We start from the raw sequence: 20,431 nt of genomic DNA on the forward strand, positions 1-20,431 counted from the left end.
TTAATGATTAGATAGGAACCCTGTAGTAGTAAGCTGGTGATGATGAGCTCTGACTAATTTTCTGTAGAAGAACATGGTACCTCCTCCGTCATGCTAATGCATCCTTCTTGTGTGAGGGCTCTTTTGTGGTCCTTCAACCAGCAATATATTGATCCTCATTTTATTGTCTTGTACCAATGAAAAGTTTTAAAACATCAACATTCTGATTTTCAGTTTTTATTGTACCCAGTGGGCTACATGTAGCATGGTAGCATGGAGAATCTGGCCAGCCTATTAAAAATGCATTTATTTCAGCAGGTGATTGATGCTTAGAAATTATTTGAACTTGTAGAGCAGTAACCTTGGACATCGGTGCACCAGCAGCGTCAATAATACCAATATTTAATCATCTCCTAGGAAAATGTTATAATGCTGCTTGAAGGTTACAGTAAACTCACTGCTCATAAAAATGGAACAAACAGTCAGGAATTCTCTTTTCATTGATTAAATGGCTATGAACACAGTGGTGTCCTAAACAGGGCACAAGATAATATGCTGACTGCCAACTCTACATATTTGCTCAAAAGAAAGTCCCAGTGGTCTGAACTGGAGCTTCCCCCTTGCTAATTGTGCATAGCTCTGTATCCTTAAATTGTTGTCAGGTCCTAGTAAAGGAAGTTACAAAAACTAAACTGCATCCACTTGGAAACTTCTGATTCTCTGGGTTAGAACTGAAGACCTGAGCTCGGAGGTCAGTAGAGTCGCACAGCACAGCTCCTGATGAGAACTATACCACTGGAAGTGGGAAGGCTCCCTTTTCTAATGCCTTGCAAGTAGAAAAGTAGTAGATCAAGCATAGCTTTCTTTCCAATAGTGTTATTTCTGGTGGGGAGCACTAAAACAAGCCCTGAAATGGGATGTTCCTAGGAAAAGGAGGAGGCAGGACTGAGCCAGTCTGGGATCTGCTGGATCCTGCACCAGTCTTGTTGTCATCAGATGATGGTGTCACACCTGATCTGGACCTGATCTCTGTACCAGTTATCCCGCCCTTCCTTTCCACTGCTGCTCCTCTGAGTGACTGGGCTGTGGCTATGGCATTGGGGTCCTGTCCCTCGAGAAAGCCCTGCCGGCTGGTTGGATTGTGCCCTAAGTCTCAATCTAGCTCTGTAACTGTCACATTTGCCCTGTGTTTGCTACCATTGGCAGTGCAGCCTGGCAAAGAACAGTAAGAAATGCGAAAGGACTGTAGAAGAATAGATGCATTTAACATCCAGTCCTAGACTGACAATGTGTCAGGGAACCAGCAAATGGGAGTTTTTTGCAGATTGTTGCATTGGGTTATTATATTGCCATGAACAGCCTCTCTGGACCATATATATATATATGTATATATAAATCAACAAAATCACCATACCTGGTTTTCTGGCAGCACACAGCAACTTCTCATTACCAGCATGAGTTCTGGTTGCCTTTTGCTGAAAAACTACACAGAAAGGAAATTAGGAAATGAAAGATGGCAGCAGAATAAGCATGGTGATTACTTTTCAGAACTCCAGCGCCTCACAAGAGCATCCAAGGACCTTGAAAACAGATTATAAGGAAATAGCATGAGTTCTCAGAGTGTCGATGGGGATTATTTTGGAATACTTCTGGGAAGAGGCAAATTCAGAAGTGCAGTATCCCTTCATGATGCTCACTGCCATGCCTCCTTACAGCCACACCCTCTCCAAGTCATGCTCCTACTAAGATTATACAAGCATTTTAGATTATACAATAATCTCATAATCATACGATCATAATAATTATGGATGCATTGTAATGCAGATCTCTCTGTGTTGCCTTTTAGATAGATCTACTATTTTCTGTGCAAATTGGAGTGTTCCAATATCTTTTTCCCCCAGAGCAGCTTAAATTGCCTTTTCCTTGAAGTTCCTTTGTCCATAACAAAACTTGCAAACCATTCTCTTCAAACTGAAGCACCTCCCTGCAGCCTTGCCCTCCCCCTCCGGGTCCAGCTTTCCACTGCCCCAGACCACACTTGGCCACACATGGTAGGAAGCTTGGTTGTGTCAACAAATACAGAGGACATATCTGTAAATCTGCTGATTTATCTCAATTTCTCATTTCTCAAATCTGAAGTTCAGTTCTCCACATTTTCTCACCAGGATGTGAGATTATATATATATATATATATATATATATATATATATATATATATATATATAGATAGAGAGAGAGAGAGAGAGAGAGAGAAGTCCTCATGCTAATCCATCAGCATTCCAGCAGAAATGTTTCCCTCGAGACACATATTTTTGTATGCGGTGATTTAGTGGTTAGAGTGCTGGACTAAGACCTGGGCTGAAATTCCCACCCAGGTCTCTGGATGACCCTGGTCCAGTCACTGTCTCTCTCAGCTGTTGTGAGGATAAAACGGGAAGAGGGGGAATTGTAGACACATCTTGAGCTCTTTGGAGGACAGGTAAGGTAGAAATGGAATAATAATAAATAAAAATAAACAGGCACATCTTTGCAAGCTGTCAGGGACTGGGCAGAAGAGGAATGGTAGAGACCACCTCTCCAGCCTGACCCTTCCAGGGGAGAAGAAGACAGTTCAGAAATACAACAGGGGTTTAAAGGAGGGCCCAGCTCAGAGGCAGATGAGGGGGAAAGCTGGGAAATAATGGGAGAGGAGGAAGAGGAAGCACCAGGAGGGTGACAGCTGACGGACACAGTGTCTTTAGAAAGCATTCCAGAACTCCCCTCTTCCAGAACACGCCAAGCCTTGAAAGTAGGAGAGCAAAGAGCTCAGAAGCAGAGGGCCCTCAGCGCCACCCGTAGGGGAGATGATGACAGTGACAAAAGAGGAAGTGGGAGGAAAGGGGGGGGTGAAGAGTCACTCAGGACAGTGCCACTATCCCAAGAGGCTGTGTTCCAAGCCCCTCTCTGTAAATATTGAATAAAAAGCAGATGGTAAGAACTTGTCTTGTACATTCCTGGCAAACGGCCGTGGGAGTTGCTTACTGCCACCTGACACAAGCCTTTTCCCCTAATATAATGCACATTGTATGTTATTTTCATCAATATATACATTTGCATGCATACTCTACCCATGTGGTCAGCAAACCTTTTCAGCAGGGGGCTGGTCTACTGTCCCTTAGACTTTGGGGGGGGGCAGACTATATTTTGGGAGAGGAAAAATGTATGAATTCCTTTGCCCCACAAATAACCCAGAGATGCATTTTAAATAAAAGCACATATTCTACTCATGTAAAAACACGTTGATTCCTGGACTGTCTGCGGGCCAGATTTAGAAGGTGATTGGGCCGGATCCAGCCTAAGTTTGCCTACCCATGCTCTACCTTAATACTCACATTTTTCTATTCATTGTTTGGTTGGAGAAGTGTGCTGCAATTTTGGCGGGAAATTTTGCTTATGCTCAGGGGGCAGGGCAGGGCAGCAATGAGGTTAAGGTGAACCAATGGGAGTGCCGCATTGCCTGGACCATATTGCTGTGCTGCCCACATCAACCCAGTATGTGGCACAGCCACTACTGCCAGGTGACAGGCTCCACAGTGCCACCCCACCAACATGGCTGCTCCTGCAATGCCATCATGTTTCACGCCAGTCTAGTGCCAACTGCTGGCAGCAAAGGGGTCAGGGTTTGAAGAGAATTCTACCCTACCCAATGGATGTTAAGTCATGGGCAGGCCAAATGTTAATGGCCAAGGGCAGGAGAATGAAGAGTGTGTCCTCTAACAAATTACCCGAAGAGAAAATAAATTGGGCCCAGGACAGGGATACATTCAACAATGTCCCTGATTAGGAAGTACTTTAACTGATAGGCCTGGGTATTTCTGCTGAGTTTTGCAATGCCACAGCAATGAAATAAATGGAATTACTTCTCCAGCTGTTCAAAGTCAAATTGCTAGAACCACTTTACATTCAGCGTCTTGCTGAAAATCATTTTCAGCTGGCAACAAACACTCTGAGTGGGCGAGGTAAGAGAAAATAAATTATTCACTTTTTTGGACAGAATTAGGAAAACATGTAACTAAACTGCAACACAGCAGGCACACTGGCATGCCATAGCATTTGAGGAGAAAACAGTGAAGAAACATGTCGACATTTCTCACAACACTTAAAAAGCCAAGGCACCTGATTTTGGCAATGACAAACTGGAGCACATGGACAGCATATTGAAGGTCTGGAAACTTAAGTCCTAAGCGGAATAGGTGAAAGAGCTGGGTATGTTTCACCTGGAGAAGAGATGATTAAGGGAAAGCATGGCTGGATTGCCCCATAGAAGATGGAGCAGACTTGTTCTCTCCTGTGTGAACTATCTGTGAGATCTTGTGGGCTCTGTGAGATTTTGCATGAATTCAATGAGTTCTTGCGAGATTTCAGCAAGTTCTCGCCAGAAGCTGCTGATACTTCACCAGGGGCTGAAGTGGCAGGATGAGTGAGCTGCCCACAGGGGTGCCACCTCTTGAGTTTCCGCTGCCCAAGGTGGCTGTTTCACCCTGTCTCATGGGCAAGTGGACCCTGCTCTTGGTCCACAGAGGACCCATGGGTTGAAATTGCAGTGAAGCTGTTTGGCAGTGCAACATAATGCCTAGGAGCTGAGGATCTTTCATCCACTGGAGATACTTAAGCAGTGGATGGATGACTATCTGTTAGGGGTGTGTAGTTTTATCTTGGGCTGTACATTCTTTATTGATAAGGGGCTTTGACTAGATGAACCACAGAATCATAGATTTGTACAGCTTGAAGTTACACCTGGTCATCTGGTCCAACCCCCTGCAATGCAAGAATCTCAGTTAAAGCATCCACAACAGATGACATCCAATCTCTGCTTAAAAACCTCCATTGAGTCCACCACCTTCCAAAGGAGTTTGTTCCACTGTCAAACAGCTCTTACTGTCAGGAAGTTCTTCATGATGTTTAGTCAGAATCTCATTTCTTGTAACTGGAAGTCATTGGTTTAGGTCCTACCCAAGTTTGCCCCATCTTCCATGTGACTACCTCTTAGATATTTGAAGATTTTTGTCATATCTCCCCTCAGTCTCCTCTTTTCTGGGACAAAGATAACCTACTCCCTCAACTATTTCTCATAAGGCTAGGTTTCCAGACCCATAATCATCTTGGATGTCCTCGTTTGCACACATTCCAGCTTGTCAGTATCCTCCTTTAACTGTGGTGGCTAGAACTGGACACAATACTCCAGGTATGCTCTGACTAAGGCAGAATAGAATGGTACTATTACTTCCCTTGAACTGTTGATGCAGCCTAGAATAGAATTCACTTTTTTTTTTTTTTGCTGCTGCTGCTCCTGCATCACACTGTTGACTCATGTTAAGCTTGTGGTCTACTGAGACCTTGATATCCTTTTCACATGTACTTCTTGCAAGCAAAGGTTTGTATGGAGCTGGTTCTTCCTGCCTCTATTGAAATTCATTTTGTAGTTTTGGCCCAGTTGTCCATTCTGTTAAGGTCATACTAGATCCCAGGGCCTAGGACAAAACCCTGTGGCACCACACTTCTCACTTTTTTTCCTGGATGGCGTGAACAACCAGCTACAAATCTGTCTAGCTGCTTTGTATGGAGAAGAACCTAGGCTTAATCCCCAGCATCTCTAGGTAGGAGTTGGAGAGACCCATGCTTGAAAGTCTGAAGAGTCACTGCCAATCCATGTGGATAACCCTGACCAGTGGTGTGGTTCAGTGTAAGGCAGCTTCCTATGGCCGTGGAGGCAGGTGGGAGCAGTCATCTGCAGCTTTCCATCGACTCCAATGAAACTTTTGAAAATGTATGCAATCATTGCAGGTAGAACTGATCTTTGAGCAAGCACAGGTCCTGCTGGACTCATTTTGGTGCCCAGTACATAAGCACCTGCTTTCCTAATGGTGGAGTGATTATTGTATATTGATTCTGTGCAGAATTGCTTTGGGAATAACATACTGAAAAGGGACATTTATGAGATGGTCTCAGACAATATAGTGAACCAACGCAGGAAAGAGCTATAGCAACTACATTCAGAAAACATTAACTTTGGTGAATTCAGTTCCTTCTCTCTGATCTTATTTTCTAAGCTTTCACTATCTAATGTAGGGTGTTGAGGCAGCAAAAGACTGATTTGCTCCATTGGAAGCACCACCTGTTATGACAAAAGCCCTCAAATATCATTGATGACATTATACAAGTCTTGTTGACTTGAAGGAAACACTCGATGTGAATGAAACAACATTAAGGGAAATTGTGCTTTGAATGAGAATGCGCCTGCTATCAGACCGTCAAAATAAAACTGCAGTTCTAGCAAGAACTCAGGCTGGTGGGTGGAAGGTTAAGAGATGTGGCCCTGAAATACATTGCATCCCAACAAATAAAGCTGAATGCCAATGAACAGGCCAGTGAAGGCAGACTCAGAGACTGGGTTAAGTTGTTAAATCTGCTTGCTTTTGCTGCTTATTTTAATGCTACAGAAACGCTAGCAACATGGTTCCATCTACTATGAAGATGCCATTCGTGCACAATGTGGCCCTCCCTTTACCCCCTTCATCCCCAGTTGGACTGGTGAGGGGCCCATTTGAGCCACTGGGGACCCTCAGTCACTGCTGGGTTGGAGCAATACAGGCCTGCATACAAGCCTGTATTGGCCACTTATATTTTCCCTTCATTGCCTAATAGCAGCTATGGTGTGATGTCATGGAGTGATTTGCAAACGGAATTGCCATGGTGGCTGGAAGAAGGGTTAGCCCCTCCCATGGCTGCTTTTGCAAAAACAATTTTTTAAAAAAGTTGATGGGAGATGCATTCATACATATTCAATGTAGTACCTAGTTTTGCTTTGAGGCTGCATTTTTTTTGTACAGTTACTTGAGAATAAGCTCTGTTTCTATGATTATTAGTTTATTATTATTGTTGTTGTTATTATTATTATTATTATTATTATTATTATTATTATTATTATTATTATTATTATTTACATTCCACCCTATACCCTGAGGTCTCAGGGTGGTTCACAGAATAAAATCAAAATATAAAACCACAAAATACATAATCAGAATAAAAAAAACAACCCAATAACCCCCGGCATTTTAAAAGGGCATTGGATGTCAATCAAGTCAACCAAAGGCCTGGTTAAAAAGGAACATTTTTGCCTGGTGCCTAAAGGTGTATAATGAAGGCGCCAGGTGAACTTCCCTGGGAAGAGATGGGGAGCCACTGCATAGAAGGCCTGTTCTTATGTTGACACCCTCCAGACCTCTCTAGGAAAAGGCACACGAAGGAGGGCCTCAGAAGATGATCTCAGGGTCTGGGTGGGTTCATATGGGAAGAGGTGGTCCTTGAAGTATTGTGGTCCTGAGCCGTTTAAGGCTTTATAGGTCAAAACCAGCACTTTGAATTGGGCCTGGAAACTAATCTGCAGTCAGTGCAGTTGGACCAGGATCGATGTAATATGCTCAAACCGTCTTGCTCTGGTGAGCAACCTGGCCGCTGAATTCTGCACTAGCTGAAGTTTCTGAACCATCTTCAGAGGCAGCCCTACATATAACACATTGCAGTAATCTAACCTTGAGGTTACCAAAGCATAGACAACAGTAGTTAGGCTATCCCTGTCCAGATAGGGGTGTAGCTGGGCTACCAGCCAATGCTGATGGAAGGCACTCGAGGGCCACTGGGGCCACCTGAGCCTCAAGCAACAGCAAAGGATCCAAGAGTACCCCCAAGCTGGTCTAGGAAACCATCCACTAACCCACCCTCAGTCTTATCTGGATTGAGCTTCAGTTTGTTGGCTCTCATCCTGTCAATTACTGAGGCAAGACACTGGTCCAGCACTTCCACTGCCTCACTTGCAGATGTAAAGGAGAAATAGAGCTGAGTGTCATCAGCATACCGCTGACAACATACTCCAAAACCTCCGGATAACCCCACCCAGTGGTTTCATGTAGATGTTAAACAATGTAGGGGGTAGGATTGAGCCCTGCAGAACCCCATATTGAAGGCTCCACAGAGCTGAAAAGCACTCCCCAAGTATCACCCTCTGGGAGTGACCATCCAAGTAGGACTGGAACCACTGCAAAGTGGTGCCACCCACTCCTAATTTGGAGAGTTGCTTCAGAAGGATACAATGGTTGATGGTATCGAAAGCCGCTGAGAGGTCGAAAAGAATTAACAGGGACATGTTTCCCTTGTCTCTCTCTCTCGACAGAGGTCATCATACATAGTAGAACTTACTTCTGAAGAAGCATGCACAGGTTTGCAGTGCACATCCCATGGAAAGCAACAGGACTTTACCGTAAAGTATGTTGACTACTGGAATGTGTTTGTGTGGCAAATCAAAGAGGGGCAGGGAATTACAACAACACTAAGCAGCCTTCTTCCTTGGCAGTCTTATGCAGGGATGCCAATGAGTCAGCAGGCACAGAGACTGAAGTATCTCCCTTAGGCCTGAGGCAATTCTCTAAGGTCAGAGCTGAACTACACGGCAGATCACTGTAAGCAAAACTGCACCTGTCTCTGTGGTTAAGCTGTGCTAACTTCAGTCTCCTGGGCGGATGATCCTGTGCCAGTAATGAGCACGAACCTTTTGCTATGTGCTAGGAAACAAAATGCTCTCATGCATTTATTTAACAGTTATTCTGACATTGTGTAATTGGAAGCATATTGAAATAACCTGGTGAAGAATATTAAGAAGCCAAGGAACAGGAAGGAAGCGCGCCGAGAGTGCACGCCATCTGGACATAAAGCCATTTGGCACGACGGCGTGGCTTCGTCTTGATGAAATTCCCCTATGTTACCGAATATTTATCCGAGTATAGGTGGTGCAATGATTGAGGGCAGGGGGAGGTGTGTACGTAGTAAGAGAGGGATCCCACCCTTTCCTGAAGGGGACAACATGTTTTGCAATGTGCACCAGATATTATAGCAAACTGAAATAAACATTGGTGGGGAAATATTTCCCTGCTTTAACCATTTTTTTATGTGTAGCCTTGTTGGCTGGGGATGATGGGAATTATAATCCCAAACGCCAAGACGACACCAGGCTGAGGAAGCTTGATCTCAGCTTACTCCATTTCCTGAGACATTTAGTCTTCAACTGTTCATTGCCTTTGCTAGCTAATTATGCATAAATGACAGCCTAGAGATAACTACCACCCCCAGATTCACTGCCGAACTCCTTGTTAAATGAGAATCTGTTTACAGATCATCGGCTGATGTTTTCAGTGCAAAATAAAAAAGCAAAAAGCTTTCTCCCAAAGGCCTTGTGAAGTGTAGTTCCTTAAGTGAGCTAGGAATCTCCAGCTAATGATTCTTAACATGGTCTATATGGTGCCTGTGGCACCAAATCATGACAGTTAAACTGGTATGAAACTGATGTAAGTACCTTAGAAGTACTCAGGGGTCTTTAAAAATAAAATAAAATTGAGAAACATTATTCAACTTGCTTGTTTCCAGTCTGCTCTGATGCATTCTCTTTTCCTGTTTCTCAAGGGCAGGATTGCTACTGCAGCAAATCAATGCTGTTGTGTTACATTGCAAACCTCCCTGTGATCTTTGGATGAAGGGCAGTATATAAATTTAATAAATGATGATGATGATGATGATGATGCCTGGATTCTAGCATTGGGTACTCTACTTTAAGGGTGGACTCCTGATAGGCACTTAATGGAGCCTGTGGCTGGTTTGAATAGAGTTTTAAAAGCAGAGTTAACCAAAAATGCTTTGGTGCCTGAATCTTACTTCATCACTGGCAACAGGACAATATCCTGAGCAGGCGTTAAGGAACACATAGCTCTGCCTTCCAACCCACACAACTCTTTATCCACTAACAAAACCATAATATTTAAGTTTTTTTAGGTGTTGTGTCCTGCAAAGAGCTGAACACGAATGTACAAAGAATGTTAGACAGATATTATTCTGTATATTTACAACAGATATTAATGGAACTTTATGAAAAGTGAATTACAAACAAAAGTTACCTTGTGCTATGTAAGGAGTGCTCTCCTCTTTTGTAGGTGCAAATAAAGGACGAGGTGCAGGGGCTGGGGGCCGGTTCATAATGAAGGACCTGCCACCTTTTCTTCGCTCTTTGTTGTCGTCGTCAAAAATGATATCATACACACCATCATCCACAAGAGCAGAGCTGTATGGATCTTCCTCTTCTGATTTCTCAGATTCGCCTTCTTCTTTCTCCTCCTCGTGTATCTCATCGGTTTTCTTTTGTTCTTTCTCTGCTTCCCATTCTACAAAACACGTACAACAGCACCATCATTATCCAGGCCTCCTGGGTTTCCAGGGTGAATGAAAACACCACCATGCGCCTGTTAAAATAAGCCTTAGTAAAAATCTTTGCACATTGCATACAAAGACCATGTATATCTCTATAAATTGGACAGCTCAAAATCACATTTATTCCCTTAAGACCACAGTTGCCTGCCATTTCTATTAGAGGCAAAATGGCCTTTTAAAAACAATACAGATTCATCGGGATGAACTCTTGTAAACTGCTATATAAATGCTAAAAAAAGTATTATGGGCTCTGTATAATTGTGTAATCTGGAGAGGTGTGTGTCTCGCTTTAAGCTCAAAAGAGTAGTGAGGATGTTAGACAGTGCGAAAAACACGGTCATTGCCAGGTACTTTAAGGACTCTTGGGAAACACAAATTTGCCTAAAAATTGCATATACTGTACTAATTTGTATGAACAGGGGCTTCTGGTTGAATTAAGACTCTGGGAGGCTGGAGTCTCACCAGGGCAGATATTTTGCACTGTTGACATAGAAATTCTGCAAAACCCATTATCAGTAAGCCCAGATTCAAAACTGCAGGGGGGGGGCATCTTGGGAGAAGTGTAACTCTGAGTGAAAAACAACCAACAGATAAGGTGCAAGAAGGGTTGTGCATGTACAGTAAAAACAACATGAAAAAGCTTGGGTTGAGTAAGTGTTTCCATGGACTGTGGCTGGAGGAAGAGATGATGAGGTGCTGGGGTGGCAGAAGGTGACAGAAGGTGATTCAACAGCCCATTTGACATATTTTTCCTATATAGGGAAATTATTTCACAGACCTTTTTTGCACTCTGCCCTGTAATGCATTACTGAATAAGAAATCTGACTGATTGGGAATCTGGTTTGAGTCTCCATATTGAACTTCCAAAGGGAATTTTCTCCCATACTGTCACTACGCCAAGTGTTTTTTTAACCAGTTGTTTTTAAAAGAGAGGACAAGAATAGATGTATCCTACTGAGGAATGAAATCTTCACTGAACGTGCTTGTGCTGCAGTTTAGAAGCAGCTCCCCCTGCCCGAACTCCCAAAGAACCCTGTGGAATGTAATTTGGTGAATGCTCTAGCCTGACACATGAGCTGCTAGTGTGGAGAACCATTCTATGATGAAGCAGGAGTGGGACCATGTTTTTAGCTCTGCCCTTCACATTGGGGTTTCTTCCACCAACACCTACTCATTAAAGCCCCTGCACATGAACAGTTACTTGCTCATTGAGGTTCCTTGGCAAACACCTGTATTCAACTTCAGGTCTAAGAGTCTGGTCTTGTTTCAACACAAAAATGCCCTAGACAAGAGTATTCTCTGAAAGGGGCTTCTGTTAGAGATGCCTGATTCCCCTCTCACAGAACCACAGTTCCCAGAAACTCCCTGTGGAATAAGTTTCCCTTCTATTAAGCCAGTTCAAGTACATATGCTCTGTACAGCAGGTTTCCTCTCAGCAATACCAAGTTTCCTGTCAGCATCTCTCCTCCCTTTTCTGGAACTGGTAGAACATTGCATCCCCCCAAGGAACCTATTAGATTCATAGAATTCTGTGGTTCTAATAGTTAGAGTACTAGGGAAGGCTGTTTTAGGAAATGGCTATTACAGGAGTATTAAAAGAAATGCTTCACACACACAAGGACTTTTCACACACTATACAGGTATTAGTTATCTCTACACATTTTGTCCTCCTCTGAAGAGTAGGTTTCGAACCAGTGGCTTCTAGTTACAAGAAAGGAGATTCCGACCAAACATCAGGAAAAACTTCCTGACAGTAAGAGCTGTTCAACAGTGGAGCAGTCTCCCTCGGGAGGTTGTGGACTCTCCTTCTTTGGAGGTTTTGAAGCAGCCGTTGGATGGCCACCTGTCATGGATGCTTTAGCTGAGATTCCTCCATTGCAGGGGGTTGGACTAGATGACCCTTGGGGTCCCTTCCAACTCTACAATTCTATGATTCTATGCACAAGTGTTTGTGTGAAAGAAGCTCCAGGTGCCCATTCGTACAGTTCAGCTATTGCATACACAGTGACACGCATAGTAAACCCATTGAATGCAGCACATGAAAAGACCTACAATCAGAGATATTTCCTCGATGATTGTTAATGAAAGCCAAATTAAAACAGAGAAAAATAAGTGTGGCATCCTGTGTTTCATATGAAGAAGAGTCCCTTCCCAACTTGCCATTATTATTATTATTATTATTATTATTATTATTATTATTATTATTTATTCCACTATGTTAGCATTCTGACCTGCCAGCTTCCACAGGGGGCACTCATGCCACTGGCAAACAAACCTTTCCCGGGAAGGATGGCAGTGGTGGATTGACTCCAGGTTGCTTTGCAGCTATTCTCCTGCAGTACCTGAAGCAAATGACTCTAAAGAATGTGGATGGATGACTCATTACAGTTTCTCTTTGAAAAAGAAACGATCGCTCCCCTCCCAAAGATGAAACCAACCTAATGCTTCACAGAAACACGGTGCAATTAAACTGAAAGATTCATACGGAAAGCGCTTCAGAGGGATTCTGCTTCATCCCCAGGATATTAACTGGCACTGCCTGGAGTTAGTGCACACGTCTGCCTGCTTATAGACACGTCCGTGATGCAATAGAATTATTCATGTGTGGCGTCGCCATGTGCCAGTTTGGCGGGCCGATGAGCCATTCCAAACCCTTTCCAATAAATCCTTTGATCCCTTCTCCCCCCCCCCCCTCGTTGGCTGCTCTTGTGGTAACAGTGGCACTTCAAGGGCACAGCCACGCAAAAGGTGATTTGGCAAGAGAGCAATATCTTTATCATGGGCAGCATCACCCACCTCTATATTTTATGGCAGTTAAAAAATAACCCAGACTATTTTGTCACAACACTTTGCGCTTTTCTATGCTCCATAGTTATATTGGTTTATGTAAACCAGTTATACCTGTATCTATATCCAGATCCAATATTGATAGGGCTGGTTCAGGTGAGATTTTCTACAATAGCAGGGGTCAGCAAACTTTTTCAGCAGGGGGCCAGTCCACTATCCCTTAAATCTTGTGGGAGGGCCGGACTATATTTTGAGGGGGGAAATGAACGAATTCCTATGCCCCACAAATAACCCAGAGATGCATTTTAAATAAAAACACACATTCTACTCATGTAAAAACACCAGGCAGGCCCCACAAATAACCCAGAGATGCAGTTTAAATAAAAGGGCACATTCTATTCATGTAAAAACACGCTGATTCCCGGACCGTACGTGGGCCGGATTGGCTATGGTGGATGGAGCTGATAGGGGAACAAGATCTGGCTCCCCGTTCCTGTTCTAAAATTACTCTGCTTTACACTGTGTGACCCCGTTGACAGCATTGTGTAGACAGCCCAGTCAACGCTGGCACAATGACAAGGTTGGTGCCAGGCAGACTTCCCTATGGAGAGCATTTAATAAACAAGGAGCTGCTACAGAGGAGGCCCCTGTGGGAGGGCATTAAATGTTTCACATGTGCAGACCTCACTTTTCACCATATGTCTCAATGCAGAAAAAATAAAATGCATAATATGCAAAAATTTAAAGTGAGTTTTAAACATCAGAGAGCAGAACATCGGAACAGCATTCACGGTGCAAAGGCTTCCTGAAATGAAACCACTTTAACCCAATGTCTGACCCTTAGCAGGAATGGTTTCTGCCTGGTTTCTAATGGGAGAGAATTCCATAGAGTCGTGCTCAGGTCAATGCAGGAATGCTATTGGTGCTCCCCCAGGCAAAACTCAGTGATCAACTTGGAGCATACTGCTGAAGGCAATCCCAGGCCGAAGTTGTTCAGAGCTTTATATGCTAGTGCAAGAACATTGAATGTGCCCCCAAAGCAGCTGGGAAGTTACTGCAGGTCTTTTAATGTTGGTGCCATGTGCTCATGGTAGTCTGTTCCCATTTCCAGCAACAGGCAGCATAAAATAGCAGCACAGAAATATCCAGGTTAATTAAATAAATACTGTACTGCAAATATTTTGAGAGGATTTGTTTGTTTTCATGACTCCGTACCTGGGGTCCAGTTGAAAACCTCATCTTGTCTTGTGGTGGTAAGTGGGATTTGAGGTGGCAAAGGTGGCCTTTCAGGGTAGACCACATCTCTGCAGCTTCCTTCAGGAGCCGCCTCCTCCTCCTCACTTGAGCAATGTGGATTTCCCCCTACTTCATTTTCTTCTTCCTCTTCTCCTGTTTTAGTCTCTCTTTCCTGTTCATCTCCATCACCAACCACTCTTGAGTCTTTCTGGATTTTCCAGTAGGTTCCAGGCTGTTCTCTTGGGTTTGGCCTGGCAGCAAATGCTGGGGAGGACATATTATCATTATTTCATTTTAAAATACAGTATGCCATCTGGAAGCATTTCATATTTCACAGATTTCTACTGAAGCAACAGCAGCACTGCTTATAAAACTTTCATGAACTAATACAGTGGAAAAGCTGACACATGTATAACTCCAGTGAAAAGGCACCTAAAAAATTTATTAAATGAATGGTGGAGGTTTTCATTAGATTTTGTAACATTCCTGTGTAACATATTCATGCATGTGATAATGTTAGGCTTTCTCCAAATGGTGGTGGAAACCCAGAACTGTGTCTGCTCCCCTTTGCCCCCCCCCCACTTAAATTGCTCGATTATGAATGCAGCACAGCACATAGGAGTGAGTTGAGCAGGCTATAAGTTATGCAGCTGTATGGGGTTATATATTTTTAATAGACTGTGACTCGCCAGCTTATCATTTGGCATTCTTTAACATGGAATAAATGTTGCCCTTAGGAGAGGAAATGTTAGAATTGCTGCAAAAGATTGTCCTTTAATGGGATTGTGAGGCCCTGGTGTCTCACTGAGCACACATATAAAGGATGAAGCCACCCAGGGTAGTGGGAAGGCAAATGGCTTCCACATAGTTTTTTGTTGTTTTTTTTTAGAGACGGTCTCTATTTTGGATGAAATGATGCCCCTTGTGCATTCCATTTGTGCATTCCAGCTGCATTTAACAATGCCTTCACCCATTGATAGCTGAACTGCCGACATCTGAGGCTGGGATGTGACCCAGCTACTTGGCACTGGCTTCATTTGAGAGGACTGGCCGGCTACCAACAGTGGCAAAACTAAGGGCCATTATAAAGCTATAATACAGTGGCTCCCCACCACCCATGAACCACTTGAAAATGGCTGTGGGTCTTGGCAGACCCTTTAGTGATTTCTCTGCCTGTGTGTAGCATAGATGGTGTAGGCTTTTTAACTGCATTTTATTGCTGGGAGAGATCATCAGGAGGTTTGGGCTGGGCGTTCATCAATATGCGGATGATACCCAGCTCTACCTCTCTTCTAAATCAGAACCAGTGAGGGCAGTGAAGGTCCTGTGTGAGTGTCTGGAGGCGGTTGGAGGATGGATGGTGGCTAACGGATTGAGGCTGAATCCTGGAAAGACAGAAGTACTGTTCTTGGGGGACAGGGGGCAGGCTGGTGTGGAAGACTCCCTGGTCCTGAATGGGGTAACTGTGCCCCTGAAGGACAAGGTGTACAGCCTAGGAGTCATTCTGGATTCACAGCTGTCCATGGAGGTGCAGGTCAATTCTGTGTCCAGGGCAGCTGTCTACCAGCTCCATCTGGTACGCAGGCTGAGACCCTACCTGCCCGTGGACTGTCTTGCCAGAGTGGTGCATGCTCTAGTTATCTCCCGCTTGGACTACTGCAATGCACTCTACGTGGGGCTACTTTTGAAGGTGACTCAGAAACTGCAATTAATCCAGAATGCGGGAGCTAGACTGGTGACTGGGAGTGACCACCGAGACAATATAACACCAGTCCTAAGAGATCTGCTGTGTGTTTCCGAGCACAATTCAAAGTGTTGGTGCTGACCTTTAAAACCCTAAACGGCCTCGGTCCTGTATACCTGAAGGAGCATCTCTGCCTCTATCGTTCAGCCTGGACACTGAGGTCCAGCTCTGAGGGCCTTCTGGCGGTTCCCTCACTGCGAGAAGTGAGGTTACAGGGAACCAGGCAGAGGGCCTTCTTGGTAGTGGTGCCTGCCCTGTGGAACTCCCTCCCATTAGATGTCAAGGCAATAAGCAACTATCTTACTTTTAAAAGACACCCGAAGGGACATCTTTTTAGGGAAGTTTTTAATGTTTAATGCTGTATTGTGTTTTAATATTTGGTTGGGAGCTGCCCAGAGTGGCTGGGGAAACCCAGCCAGATGGGCGGAGTCTAAATAATATATTATTATTACATTATTATTCTTTTTTACTTCTTATATTCTGTCTTACAGTATTACAAATTGAATTCCATCGAATTCAGATGGTAGGGGTTCTTCACAGACCACCTGAAGTGGATGACCCTTTGGGTACTCCTGCTATATGACCCAGCAGCTGGGGAGCTGGTTAGGACTGGCTGCCAGGGACATGGACTTGCTGACAGCTCTTTTGACAATGCAGTGCAGTGAGGAACCTAGGTTAGTCCAAAGGAGGGACTGGTACCAACCTCATTTTGCTACATAGCCAAAGGTGCTCCTTTCTAGACTGAGATAAGGAGCTATGATCTTCAAGACGGCCACTGGAGTTCCTGTGGAGTCCTGGTGCTTGTGTTCAGTTTAGGGCAAGGGATGCTAGTGGAAAAACACCAGGAATATCAGAAGATGGAGTGTGCTCAAGGGGAGAAGAAAACGGTTAATGGCGAAAAAGCTAATGTGCTTTAAATTAACTAAGGTAGAAGCTGCTCACAAAACTGTAGCTCTTCCCTGTGGATGTATACATTAGGACATATAAATTTATATTGTCACTGAGGAGAAGCAGCAGTGTTGGAGATCTCTATACCAGAAACGTACAAAGTCCATTGCAGAGAGATTCTGAGCTCATCATCACCATGTAAGTGTCATCTACTGTCTCAACTTCCTCCTCCTCCTGATTGTTGCTTTCCTTGCTGTCTTCTTTTACCTGGGAGGGAAAAGACCAAACAGTGCTCAGTAGCAGGAGTGTCCGTAAGGGTTTCAGTGCAGCCAGAGAGCACAGTTCTGGAGCCAGCCATGCAGATATCCCATCTGGTCCCCTACTTTCTGCAGAACTGGTTTCCCTCTGAATGATCTTTTCCTTAGAAACATCTGCTTCAACACAATCCAGTTCTGTAAAAAGCATAACAGAAGACAAAGGAACAGGGAGAAAACATAAAAGGTTGACCCCCTAATTGCAACGAGTTAAAGATGACAACTTGTTGGCATGTTTGCACAGGAATTAACCAGCTGTGTGTGTGTGTGTGTGTGTGTGTGTGTGTGTTGGTTTGTTTTGCAAGCAACACTAAGCATACACCACAGCAAAAATCCAAAGAGCTTTTTTAGGAGTGCGCAAACATACCTGGTGCAGCAGAACTTCTATTTGATAAACAAGAGCCCCAAGGTCCCTTTGGCTAGAGGAACTAATCTGGGAATAGGGAAGCTCAGGCATGGAGGGGGGGTCACTGTGGCTCTCCAGTCCTTTGTAACTGGTCTTTAGGACTCTCCCCAAGCCACAAACCCCTCTGCCCTTTGCTTTGTATCCCCTTTGGATGTTTTTTTTGTTTTTTGTTTTGCCTGGCCTGAACATATCTATGAAATCTAATAATGCTTCTTGCTTATCTAGATGGAGGATTGGAAGGTGTGTGAGTATGTGTAGAAACTAGACTGTTGTACAGAGGTAAAATTCACAATGGTTGCCCCCCCACTCCCCCCCCCACTGCTGGAATGTGCCCAATTAAAGGTTGCCTAATCAACTTTGGGCTGGAAAAGGTTCCCCATCCCTGAACTAAAAGAGTTTTCCAGATCTGTGCCTGGTATCTGTGCCCTTAGGTACAAAGTTTTAGTTTTAAAACATATATTGTCAGTGTAGGGGGCACAGGGAGGCCCCACTATTGTCCCAAGGCCAAGCTGCCCCCTCCATCTTATTATAAACTTCAACGGGGGAGGCCTGACCTGGATTGGAACCTTACTGGAAAGCAAAGGGTCAAATTCCCCTACCAATATACTAGGTTCCTGATCAGGATCCCCCCCCCACACTTATGCACACCAATTTTTTAAAAAAACCCTGCATTTAGGGATACAGATAAGAAGCTAACATATTGCTGAGGCTGGCCCTCACTTTTCTCTGTTCTTTGACTCTCAGTCAAGGTACTTGAATTTGATTGTCTTTGCCCTGTATCAGCATCTCTCTATTGCCAGAATCAATGTTGGCCCTGGGCCATTTGACATCATTCCCTTTCTGATTTTTGGGCCAGCCCTCATGTGACACAAGAGCTCTGGATAGAAGGTTTCTGACTGGATCTCATGATTATTATTTTTTTAAGTGCCTTTCCCATTCACCATACCCCTTACAAATGGAAAAAAGATGGCACCATATATATTTCCTGGGGGAGTGACTTTGGCCACCACCAAAAAGCTTTTATTGATGAGCCAAAGAGCAGGACCCCAGTAGCTGATTGTAAAGCCTGGGCAATCTCATATGGATGCAAGATTCTTGATACTCAAAAGGTGTACACATTCTGAACAAAAAATAAAGTCTGTTTTCAGCAGCTGAATGATTTGATTGATACACTACTCTTGTACAGTGGTACCTCGGGTTACAGATGCTTCAGGTTACAGGCGCTTCAGGTTACAGACTCTGCTAACCCAGAAATAGTACCTCAGGTTAAGAACTTTGCTTCAGGATAAGAACAGAAATCGCGGCAGCGAGAGGCCCCATTAGCTAAAGTGGTACCTCAGGTTAAGAACAGTTTCAGGTTAAGAACGGACCTCTGGAACGAATTAAGTTCTTAACCCAAGGTACCACTGTATACACGTTTGTTTATTTTGCATATTTTATTCTGCCTCTGCTAGTTGTGGGAGAGGAGAAGCAGTTATGCAGACACCAAAACAACCCCCTGCCCCCCCAGCAATTCCAATGAACCCCTTTTCTGGTTTCGTACATTTTACCTGTTTTAACAGCCACAAGGTCTAGAAACATGCCTCTGTATCTATGGAATCACCCTGCTGAAACACTACCCAATGGGGCAGAGCCATGATGGATACGTAGGTAGCAAATTACTTTTTGTAGTCACTTTGAATATTCTGTCTGTTGGGGGTGCTACTCCACTTGCCAGTGGACCAGCAAATTGCATTAGGTCAGGGGTCCCCAAACTAAGGCCCGGGGGACAGATGCGGCCCAATCGCCTTCTCAATCCGGCCCGAGGATGGTCTAGGAATCGGCGTGTTTTTACATGAGTAGAATGTGTCCTTTTATTTAAAATGCATCTCTGGGTTATTTGTGGGGCATAGAAATTCGTTCACATTTTTTTCCCCAAAAATATAGTCTCCCCCCCCCCATGGTCTGAGGGACAGTGGACCGGCCCCCTGCTGAAAAAGTTTGCTGACCCCTGCATTCGGTTGTATTCTACTTACAGCAGACCTACTGAAAATAACGACTAACTTAGGTTTAATAATTTCAGTGGGTCTACACTCAGTATAACTTACTTGTGGACAACTCAATGCCTTTTTGTTTTGTTGTTCTCTGTTCGACTCTGTGAGGGCTTATATTATATTTTATTTTCTCATTTTAACAAGGTAGTGCATCGTGTACTGCCTGGCATTTGCTTTTGAAAAAAGAGAAGACATTTTCAAGGCTGGAATTTAAGGAGCATATGTTGGAACTCCCTCCCTTATGGAAATTTGCCAAAAGCCTGAACATCTTTTAGACATGTTGTAAGATCTTTCTATTCAGGCTGGCCTTGGCTGTCAGGCTTTGATACCTGCTCAGCTTTTGAGCTGCTCCCCAGGATCATTTATATGAGCACAATTCTTTCCCAGGCCAGCAAAATACATGAGAGCAAAGTGATATCCACAGGATAACAAGTCCCCTGTTTTTCTTCCTCAGTACTACATCAGGCCATTATGGGAGTGGGAAAGCTGTGTGTGAGACTGCCAGGAGTCCCTCAGAAGTGGTTTGCTGTATTGAGCAGAGCTGCTGCACTAGCTTCCTGTCAGGTGGATTGATGAGAGAAGGAGGGATGAGGTGGGGCGGTTGATGCAGTGCAGTCACACTGGTGGAGCTGATCGAGCCCTCCTGCCACTGCATTTGCTGTGTGCCAGACTCCCCACTGTCACGTCTCTCACCCAGAGTGGTTCATGCTCTAGTTATCTCCTGCTTGGACTACTGCAATGTGCTCTATGTGGG

General features: G+C 44.2%; 1 protein-coding gene across 1 annotated transcript in view; it reads right to left on the minus strand.

Annotated features, from left to right (window-relative positions):
- Positions 1-20,431, minus strand: part of BANK1 (B cell scaffold protein with ankyrin repeats 1) — a 165,129-nt gene that overhangs the window by 9,609 nt on the left and 135,089 nt on the right. The window contains exons 9-12 of the mRNA XM_033159569.1: positions 17,083-17,191; positions 14,272-14,556; positions 9,960-10,223; positions 1,394-1,462 (exon numbers count right to left, since the gene is read on the minus strand). Coding sequence (XP_033015460.1) covers positions 1,394-1,462; positions 9,960-10,223; positions 14,272-14,556; positions 17,083-17,191 — 727 coding nt within the window. The remainder of the gene's footprint in view (positions 1-1,393; positions 1,463-9,959; positions 10,224-14,271; positions 14,557-17,082; positions 17,192-20,431) is intronic.

This window comes from Lacerta agilis, chromosome 9 (genome assembly GCF_009819535.1).
Source record: "Lacerta agilis isolate rLacAgi1 chromosome 9, rLacAgi1.pri, whole genome shotgun sequence".
Lineage (NCBI taxonomy): Eukaryota > Metazoa > Chordata > Lepidosauria > Squamata > Lacertidae > Lacerta > Lacerta agilis.